Source organism: Buteo buteo, chromosome 11 (genome assembly GCF_964188355.1).
Source record: "Buteo buteo chromosome 11, bButBut1.hap1.1, whole genome shotgun sequence".
Classification (NCBI taxonomy): domain Eukaryota; kingdom Metazoa; phylum Chordata; class Aves; order Accipitriformes; family Accipitridae; genus Buteo; species Buteo buteo.
Window position 1 is genome coordinate 24,952,195 of NC_134181.1, and position 9,771 is coordinate 24,961,965.

Below are 9,771 nucleotides of genomic sequence, written 5' to 3' on the forward strand. Positions count from 1 at the left end.
TGCCCAATATGGCCCCAGTCCGGGGTGGGAAGGAGGCGCCCCTGCCCTTCCCAGCATGGCGGGACGGGGCGGGACGACATGTGCTGACCTCCCTAAGATGGGGACGCGGGCCCTTCCGCTACCCGCCCTCTCCAAGATGGCGGCGCGCGGTATGGTACTGCTTCCGGCGCGCTTCCCGCCCTGCACTGCGGCGGCAGAGAGAGTGGCAAGATGGCGGACGTACTGGATCTACATGAGGCGGGAGGCGAAGACTTCGCCATGGACGAGGATGGCGACGGTGAGGGCGGTGTTGGGGCTGTCCCCTGACGGTCCGGCCTCACCGTCCGGCCTGGCCCGGTTCTGGCCCGCCGCCTTCTCGCCTCGGGCCGGCCCGGGTGTCCCGCCTCCTCCCGCCCGGGGCCGAGCTCCCAGCCGCGTCCCTGTCACCCCTGCTCCTGTGTCGTCGCCCCCCCCCCCCCCCCCCGCCCCCCAAGTCCCGGTCCAGTTCTCCCCCCCCTCTCCCCACAAGCCGCAGTACCGAGCCTAGCCCGGGGGGGACGAGCCGCGCTCGGGGCCGTGGTCTGGGTCGCCTCCCCGGTTCCGACCCGCTCCCCTTTCGCCCGCAGAGAGCATCCACAAGCTGAAGGAGAAAGCCAAGAAGCGGAAGGGCCGAGGCTTCGGCTCAGGTGAGGCGCACCCGTTGCGGTCTGTCCTGCGTCGGGCTCCGGGGTGTCCCCCACTGCTCCGGGCCTCAGTCTCCCGTTTTGGGTTAAACCCTTGCCCTGGAGTCGCTCGGAGAGCGGTCTGGTGTAAACACCACCCCTATCTTTGTGCTTTTGGGGAGTTTTAAACGGGTTGGTCGTTGTCTGGGCCCTGTTGTTCTCCTGAGTGATGGCACTGGTCACCCATTTCTCTTTCTCCCCACTTCGCTGCACCCAGAGGAGGGCTCACGGGCCCGCGTGCGTGAGGACTACGACAGCGTGGAGCAGGATGGAGATGAGCCGGGCCCACAGAGGTGTGAGTATCATGGGAGGCACCTTCCCCGCACTCACCACGGGTGCTTTACCAGAAGGAAGGGAGATAGTGGGAGAACGTGGGGGTCTTCGGCTCCGTATTGGGGTTCAGACCTGGCTGGGATAGAGCCCTTCCCCACCCTGCCAGGATTTATGTCAGGCTAAGCCAACAGCCTTGGTTTCTGAGGCTCCATCTCCCCACCCACATATGGCTTGTGCTGTGCTTCACCACAGCTTTTGGGGGGGACCCGTTCCCTGAGACCCCCCAGGTGATGTGGGAGCACGCCCTGTACTTGGCATAACTCTTACCGCTTTCACACCACAGCGGTGGAGGGCTGGATTCTCTTTGTCACGGGGGTTCATGAGGAGGCGACAGAAGAAGACATCCATGACAAATTTGCGGAGTACGGCGAGATAAAAAACATCCACCTGAACCTCGACAGACGGACAGGCTACCTGAAGGTAGGCGGGGGTGGTCAGTATGGGCTGCGCTTGCCCCTTGAACCTCTCAGCTGCTTCACCGCCTTCATCTTGGCTTACGGGACATTTGAGCCTGTCCGCGTGGCAGCGGCTGGCTGCAACGCATGCTCATTCTTCCCCTTCCCTGGCTCTGGGGGGCACAGGGAAGGATTATTCCCGTGTCCAGCGCTTCACTGGGCTCCCCCTCTGCCAGGATCTGCTGTGGCTCACGCTCCCTCCCTCCTGCTCCTTAGGGATATACTCTGGTCGAGTATGAAACCTATAAAGAGGCACAGGCGGCCATGGAGGGGCTGAATGGCCAGGAGCTGATGGGGCAGCCCATCAGCGTGGATTGGTGCTTCGTGAGAGGGCCCCCGAAAGGAAAGAGAAGGTAAGGGCTGAGCCGCAGGTGTGCCAGTGAGCGAGTGAGACTTCGGTGTGCTGGGGACTGGCTTATTTGCCTGGTCAAGAAAACTCTGGAACCCATGCTGGGGTGAATCACAGAAGGGTTTGGGTTGGGAGGGACCTTTGAAAGACCATCTAGACCATGGCAGGGACATCTCCCACTTGATCAGGTTGCTCAGAGTCCAGTCCAACCAGACCTCGAATGTCTTCAGTGATGGGGCATTGACCACCTCTCTGGGCACGCTGTGCCGGTGCCTCACCACCCTTGCCATAAAAAATTTCTTCCTTATGTCCAGTTTAAACTTACCCTCTCCCAGTTTAAAACTGCTGCCCCTTGTCCTGTCACTACAGGCCCTTGTAAAGTCTCTCCATCTTTCTTATAAGCCCCTTTCTATATTGAAAGGCCACAGTGAGGTCTCCCTGGCGCCTTCTCTTCTCCCAACTCTCTCAGCCTCTCTCCATAGCAGAGGTGTTTCAGCCCTCACATCATTTTTGTGTCCCCCCTCCAGACCTGCTCTGACAGCTCCGTGTCTTTCCTGCACTGAGGACCCCCCGAGCTGGGTGCAGAGCTCCAGGGGGTGTCTCACCAGAGCGGAGCAGAGGGGCAGAATTCCCTCCCTCAGCCTGCTGGCCATGCTGCTGGTGATACAGCCCAGGAGACAGTTGGCTTGCTGGGCTGCCAGCACACATTGCTGACTCAGGTCCCGTTTGTCACCCACCTGTACCCCCAGGTCTTTCTCCACAGGGCTGCCCCCAACCCATCCATCCCCCAGTCTGCTGGTACTGGGAACTGCCCCCCCCCTCCCCCCCAGGCACATGACCCTCAGGAGCTTCACACCAGCCCACTCCTCCAGCCTGTCCAGGTCCTTCTGGATGCCATCCCATCCTCCCTCAGCCACGTATCAGCTGCCTACCCTCCTTGAGGGTGCGTTTGATCCCCCTATCCATGCCACTGATGAAGGTATTATAGTCCCAGTATGAACCCCTGAGGGACACCGCTTGTTACGGGTTTCTGCTGGGACGTTGAGCCATTGACTGTAACTCTTCAGACGTGGCCATCCAGGCAACTCCTTGTCCACCCACCAGTCCATCCACCACACCCAGAGCTCTCTGATGTAGACGTAGACCATATACAGGGCCCTACAGAAGTCTGGGTAGATGACATCAGTTGTCCAGTGATGACACCACTCCATTGTAGAAAGCCACTAGATTAGAGAGAGTGAAATCATGGCGTGGGCTGGAAATGCCAATAAACCACCCCTGACACTCTGCCCCCTCTCTTCCAGGGGTGGGCGCCGACGGAGCAGGAGTCCGGACAGGAGACGCCGATGATGGATCCTCATTTCTACCTGTGCGTTCCAAGTCCAAACTGGGGGAACTGGGTGGGGGGAATCGGGGGGAATTTGTATGTTGGAGGCATGGCATTTGAGAAACAGCTGGAGGAGTAAAACAGTTCATTGCTTCAGCAGGTTTGCTTCTTACAAGATTTTATTGTTTTCATACAAGAAAACTTGAGTGAAGAAGCAAACACCTGAGGTTTCTGGGGGTTATTTTCACTTGTGTTTGTGGTGAATACAGCCCCTGAGCCCAGTTACGTACCAAACTATGACGTTTTTAAGCATTTTGTTACGCCTGTGAGTGACCTGGCATTTTGGTCACTCTTCTTTTAGAGAGAAGTTGTTTTCTATACCCCAGGCAAATGTTCCTTACATCTCCTGAGGGGTTTATTCTCTTGGACTTTACGTTTGCGAGTGAACTCAGCCTTTTAAATAACTCTGATTTTGTGTAAAATTGTACTCTCGTTATTTGTCCTTAATTAAACGTTCTGAGAAGCTGTAACTGAGCCCCAGTTCCTTTCATGCCTCTGCTACTTTTAGATTTGCCTAAAATCAGTTGATGTCATTGGCTGTTGATCTTGGGGCTGGCAATAGAATACCTTACTAGTTGAAAAAGCCATTTTTCCTTAAAGTAGCATTTACAAGCGACAGCTTTATTGCACCGTGCGCTGTTCTCTGTCAGACCGGCAGGCTCTGGGAGTGTTGAATTCTCCCCGTGCCCCCAGTGCACAGGAAGGGGCACATTTTAAATTCTTTTTTTTTTTTTTTTTTTTCCCCAAGGAGCCACGGTGGCATCTTTTAAAGGAATTTCTGCCCCAGATTTTGCTTTCTGCCTGACACGGGGTGCCTGGCTTCTGGCTTATTGCTCCTCACACGTTGGTGGTGCCATTAGACCCTGCCCGGCACAGAAACATGCCGGCACAGTGCCAGCTCTGGTTAAACGATCCCTTGGCCCAAAGACAGGGTCCCGCTGAGAAAATAATCAAAGTTTATTGTTGAGTGCCTTTGTGGTGGCACAGACCTCTTGTGTCTCCCCCCAGCCCACTTTTGGGGGGTTCCCCTTGCTCTGCCACGGGTCCAGCCTGGCCTCCCCCATCACATGAAGCTCTCCACTGTCCTCCTCCGGCACAGCTCACACCTCCGTCCTGGCAGAGCTGCATCCGCCATCACCTCCAGCTTGTGCTTTCCGGATCCCCCCAGGCTGTTGCCAGCTCTCCTGGCCGGCACGGCCGTGGTGGAGACGCGGAAGGAACCGCTGAGGGTGGAGGCAACCTCCTGCTTGTGCCGGCGGCAGCTGCAGCGGCAAGTGCGCCACATCTCCCTGCGGAAATGCACCGTGAAGAGCCCGTAGATGAGCGGATCCAGGCATGTATTGAAGAGGCCAAAGAGGAAGAGAATGTGGCTGAGAGATGGCGGCACCTTCTCCCGGGTCAGCATCTCGGGGGAGAACCAGTACCAGAGGCCCAGGAGGTAGTAGGGCGTCCAGCAGACAATGAAGGTCAGGACGATGACGATGGACATCTTGAGTGTGCGCATCCTGGCCCGGGGGATGTTGTCGTAGGATCGACGGAGCTGGATCTCCTGGGAGGAGACTGCGGGGGGAAAATGGACCGAGGGGTAGGAAGGAGAGAGGAAGAACGTGTTGCCCAGGGGTTAAGAGCGGTGGGTTAATGAGCGGGGGAGAGGGGACCCAAGTTGGGGGCTGGACCCCAGCAGGAGCATCGGGAGGTGAAAAAGGAAGAGAAGAACCAAGCGGCGATGGAGAAAGGGTGGAGGAATGGCATGGCCCTGGCCCATGCTCTCACCGCGGGTGTCCTTCATCCTGCCCGAGATGGCGGCGAGGATGCGGCCGTAGCAGAGCACCATGACGAGCAGGGGCAGGAGGAAGAGGCAGGTGAAGGTGAACATGTTGTAGAGCGTCTCCTGCCAGTGTGCCCTGAAGCTGCCCACCGTTGCACACTGCACAAAACGGCGGGGCTGCAACCGGCTCACCGTGCGGAAGATAAACACCTGCAAGGGGCCACGGGGCCGTTAGCATCCTTCCTCCCTCCCGCCATTGTCATCGTCATCATCCCACCTCACCCGGGGTGGTGGGTGGCATCCCCTCCGAGGTGTCCCCTCCCTGTACCTCAGGGCTGGGGTTCGCCCACCTGGGGCAGAGCCAGCACGGCGCTGAGCACCCACGCCGCACACAGCATCGCCTTGTTCCTCCTCTCAGCGCAGCCCACTGCCAATGGGTTGACGATGGCGGCGTGACGGTCCAAGGCGATGACGACGGTGACAAAGGCTGAGGCGTACATGGCAGCCAACTTGAGGAACATGAGCACCCGGCACGCCGCATCCCCCCCGTACCACTGCACGGTGACGTTCCAGGCGGCGTCCAACGGCATCACCACCAGTGTCACCAGCAGATCGGCCACCGCCAGGTTGGCCATCAGGACACGGACGCGGGGTGGACGCCGCCGTGGCGCCCGGGCTGCTGACCAGAGCACGGCGCCGTTGCAGCAAGCCGAGGAGAGAAAGAGGAGGCACGTGACGGCCACCCGCACCTTGGCCGCGGTGGAGAAGGTGGGCAGCAGGACGGGCTCCTTGCCGGCGCAGCTCCAGTTCCCTGCTGTCCCAGTGACGTTCATGCTGGCGGTGGCTGCTGTGGGGGTGGGAGCCCAGGGACCCGCTCGGGCTTGTCCCCCCAGCAGGACGTGGTGACGCTGAGCATGTTTCGGGTTTGCCCCGATTCTCCTGGTGGAGTCCTGCTCCTCTGCCCTGAGTTTGGTCAGGTCTCAGCCCAGGGGGGACCCAGAGCGATGGCGCCTGCCCGGGTCCCCTCTCGTTTCCGAGGCAGGGGTGCGGTGCATAAAGGAGTCCGGTCCCAGGCTGGGAACAGCAGCCTCGTCGTCCCCCACCCCGAGGACCCTCCTGGCTCTGGGAGCAGCCGGGGGTGCAGCTCACCCCCAGGACCCCTCAGCACCCAGCAGGACGAGGCTGGTCACTGGTGTCCCCCAGCATCACCCCCTGTCGGTGTCCCCTGGCCAGCCTGGGGTGGCCTTCCTCCTCCTTCCTCCTCCTCTGCCAGGGAATAACACTGTGGGGGTTAGAAAATCCCTCTTGTCACTGAGGCTGAAGAGAAGGGGATGGGGGGGGTGTCCCATGGCTGGCCCTGCTCCCTGCCCTTGCATCCGTGCTGGAGCCACATCCTTGTGCCCGGGCCCCCCCAGCTACCTCCTCCTCCCCCCGCGGGGTGTTTTTAGCTGGGCTGAGCTCTCGGTGGGTGAGGAGTGGGGGGGACGACAACACACACACACACATGGATGGAGGGAGGGCCCAGCTGTCCCATGGGTGCTGCCCCCGTCCCCAGCCATGTCCTGTGACAGCATCCTCCACCCCATCATCAGCAGTGCCCCCCCCAGCAGCACCCCAGCCGGTGTCCCAAGCCCCTGCAGTGTCCCCCCGAGCCCTGGCAGTGCCCCCCAACTCAGCCCTCAGCATTCCCCACCACCGGACCTTGCAATGCCCCCCCAGCAGTGTCCCGAAGCCCCGGCAGTGCCCCATGGCATCGTCCCCAAGTCCTGGCAGTGTCCCCAAGCCCCAGCAGTGCCCCGTGGCGTTGTCCCCAAGCCCCGGCAGTGTCCCTAGCCCCAGCAGTACCCCGTGGCGTTGTCCCCAAGCCCCGGCAGTGTCCCCAAGCCCCGGCAGCCCCTCCGGTGCGGTACCGCTCTGCAGTGCTGCCCAGCCACGCTTGCCGCAGCCGGTGCTGCCAGCACCCGGCACAGCCCAACCTCCCGCTGCGGCACAGGGCCAGCCTCGGCCTCGCCGGGAGGCCACGGGCTCCCCGCACCCCCCTGGCACAACGCTGCAGGGCCTGCAGTGCCCTCCCACCCCACCCCATGGGGGGGCCCTGCCAGCACCCTCACCTCTCCCACCAGGGATGGGGGCCCCCCCACCGGCACCAGGGCTGAGCCTGCGCCCACCCGCTGGGACCCTCCCACCGTGTCCCCACGGGGGGACAGCATGGTGTCCTGTGGGGGCTGGGCTGCCCCCTCCCATGGCCACACCGCGGCTCGGGACCCCCCTGCTCTGCCAGCAAGAGCCATCGGGGTCCCCTGGCCCAGATATGCTGGTGCCCAGATGTGCTAGCACCCAGGTATGGTGGGACCTAAATGTGCCAGTCCTCATGCACCGCCTTGCCCAGATGTGCTGGCACCCAGCTGCACCAGTCCCCATGCACCCTGGTGCCCAGATGTGCTGGCACCCAGATATGCTGGTGTCCAGCTGTGCCAGTCCTCACCCACCCAGGTGTGCCCAGATGTGCTGGACCCTGCCCTGCTCATGCCCAGGCCCAGCAGCCCCCCTCAGCCCCCCAACACATGGAGACGGGCTGAGCTGTGCTGGGGCCTTTATTCACCAGGATGCTGACAGCGTGTGCCCCACCCCCTGCCCACTCCCACCCTGGCACCCCCGTCGCTGGGACCCTGCACCCCAAAACTGGGGGGGAACTCCCCTGGGGAGAGACCGTCCAGAGACATGGAGGGTCTGTCAGCTGTTCTTGCTCACAGCACACAGCCCCAAGCAGCGCCTGGTACTGGCGGGGATGTGGGGACCCCCAAACGTGGGGCAGGTTGGGCAGTTGGTGGCTGCTGATGAGGTCCATAGGGAAAAGCGCTGCTGGGAGGATGAGGAGGGAGCAGGAGGAAGATGTAGGGGAGACGGAGGCAGGGGGGAACGCCAGCTCCTGAAGGAATTTGTGGTCGTGCAAAATTTCTGTCAACAGCAGCAAAGGAAGAATTGTCATGTGCCTGCAGTCATCAGTAGGGTTCAGAGTGAATGTTGCCACCACCTGCACGAGGAGGCCCCACACTGGCACAAGAGCAGCTGGGCAGGGACAGAGCGACTGCCCGGGGTCCTCCCTTCACAGGGGGGTCCATGAGGATGCTGGGAGCAGGACCCAGGTGTCTGGGTGCTGCTCCAGGTTGCAGGGGGACATGGGGGGATCCCTAACTGCCTGGCTCCGGGACCATGCTGCTCTGGAAGTTGGCCAGCTGCCGCATCTCCTCTGTCTGCATTGAGTGCCGGCGCAGCAGCTTGCGGCGTCCCTTGGGTGAGCCGGGGGCCGTGGGGCCGCGGGGGCCGGGGGGGTGCGGGCCAGGGTGCAGGGGGGGCAAGAAGCCAGCCCTCCCGGGAGCCAAGGGCTCCAGCAAGAGGGTGCCAGAGCCACGACGCTCCAGCAAACCAGGTGGGCGTCGGCGGGCACCCGGTGGGGACTCGGCAGCTGGCAGCGGCATGGCCGACACGGCACAGTGCCGGCCACGGCCCGGTGATGGAGGCGGTGAGCCAGCCCAGGGACACCCCTCCATTTCAGGGGGGTCCCGGCGAGGTGGTTTGACCCGCACCGTTTCAGGGGCCGTGTTCCGGCGTGCCAGCGGCTGCGGGCAAGCGGGGGGCACCCGCTCGGCCCAGGCGGCCCCCAGTAGCCCCGCCGCCTCCCGGCCCTCCACGCTGTGCCGCCGCGGGCGCCCGCCCAGGCTCAGCCCCTCCATCCCCGCCACCAAACGCTCAGGGGGTCCCCACGTTCCCTCCGTCCCCGGGGCCACCAACCCCCAGGGCTCCGAATTGAGGCGCTTCAGCGGCCGCCCCCGGCCACGGGATGGCTCCGGTACGGCGGTGACCGGTGCCGGTGGTGGTGGCGGGGGGAAGCAGAAGACGTCCCTCTCCTCTTCTTTCTCACTGCCGGCCGGCGAAGCCGCCGTCCGCACCTCGATGTCAGAGGGCGACATGCAAAGCGCCGGCGAGCGTTTCTCCTCCAGCCCGGGCGAAGGGGGCGAGTTTAGGTATTGCCGGGTGGTTTTGGTACCCGAGGGCGAGGTGTCGGTGGTGATGATGATCACCTCCTTCCCTCGAGCTTTGCAGGCATCCAACAGCACCTGCAGCGTCTCCCGGTCCCCCCGGTTAATGGCGTAAACCAAAGCGGAGGCTCCAGCATAATCGCGGGCGCTGGGATCAGCGCCGTGAGCCAACAAAACGGCGGCTACCGCCGGGCCGGCGCGTTCAGCGCAGGCGTGCATCAATGCCGTCTTGCCCGTCTTATCGGGGATGTTGGGATCGGCGCCATTTTCCAGGAGGTACCTCACCATACGGGGCTGCTCCAGCGGGTCAGCGTAGCCAGCGCGGCACGCGGCCATCAACGGCGTTTGCCCGGCGGCGTTGCCCTCGTTGATGTAGGCTCCCCCTTCCAACAAGAGCCGGGTGAGACGAAATTTGCCCTGTGCCACAGCTCGCAGCAGCGCCGAACCATCCGCTGGTAACATGGTTAAACCGGGTGGCCCGCCGGCACCAGGAGGGCGGCGGACGGGGCTGGGCATCGCGGCACTTATGGCAGCGGGGATGGCGGATGGGTGTGCTGGTCCGGGAGTGTTGCCCACTCACTGCAAGGGGACACGGCGCATGTTGAAGCCCCCCTCAACCCTCACGATGGGGCAGTCCCAGGTCCCTGCCTCAGTTTCCCCAGCTGGGTCCTGTGAGGGGATGCTTCCCCTGGATGCTACCAGCCGTGGCAGCACAGCCCGTGGTACCGGGTCCCCTGG

At 62.6% G+C, this 9,771-nt stretch overlaps 3 protein-coding genes across 3 annotated transcripts; 1 reads left to right on the forward strand and 2 right to left on the reverse strand.

Moving 5' to 3' along the window:
* The first annotated feature begins 185 nt into the window (after positions 1 to 185).
* RBM8A (RNA binding motif protein 8A) lies at positions 186 to 3,695 on the forward strand. Its single transcript, XM_075040789.1, has 6 exons — positions 186 to 277; positions 606 to 665; positions 919 to 996; positions 1,318 to 1,454; positions 1,706 to 1,842; positions 3,143 to 3,695. The coding sequence occupies exons 1-6, from the start codon at positions 211 to 213 to the stop codon at positions 3,186 to 3,188; spliced, it is 525 nt and encodes a 174-aa protein (XP_074896890.1). The 5' UTR covers positions 186 to 210; the 3' UTR covers positions 3,189 to 3,695.
* A 427-nt stretch (positions 3,696 to 4,122) lies between these two features.
* On the reverse strand, positions 4,123 to 5,826 carry LOC142036966 (gonadotropin-releasing hormone II receptor-like). The gene is made up of 3 exons (XM_075040788.1): positions 5,344 to 5,826; positions 4,999 to 5,203; positions 4,123 to 4,785 (listed from the first exon to the last, which is right to left on the reverse strand). The coding sequence occupies exons 1-3, from the start codon at positions 5,824 to 5,826 to the stop codon at positions 4,289 to 4,291; spliced, it is 1,185 nt and encodes a 394-aa protein (XP_074896889.1). The 3' UTR covers positions 4,123 to 4,288.
* Positions 5,827 to 8,184: 2,358 nt separating this feature from the next.
* ANKRD34A (ankyrin repeat domain 34A) lies at positions 8,185 to 9,549 on the reverse strand. The gene has a single exon (XM_075039440.1). It carries the CDS (start codon positions 9,547 to 9,549, stop codon positions 8,185 to 8,187), a length of 1,365 nt encoding a protein of 454 aa, XP_074895541.1.
* Positions 9,550 to 9,771: the final 222 nt, after the last annotated feature.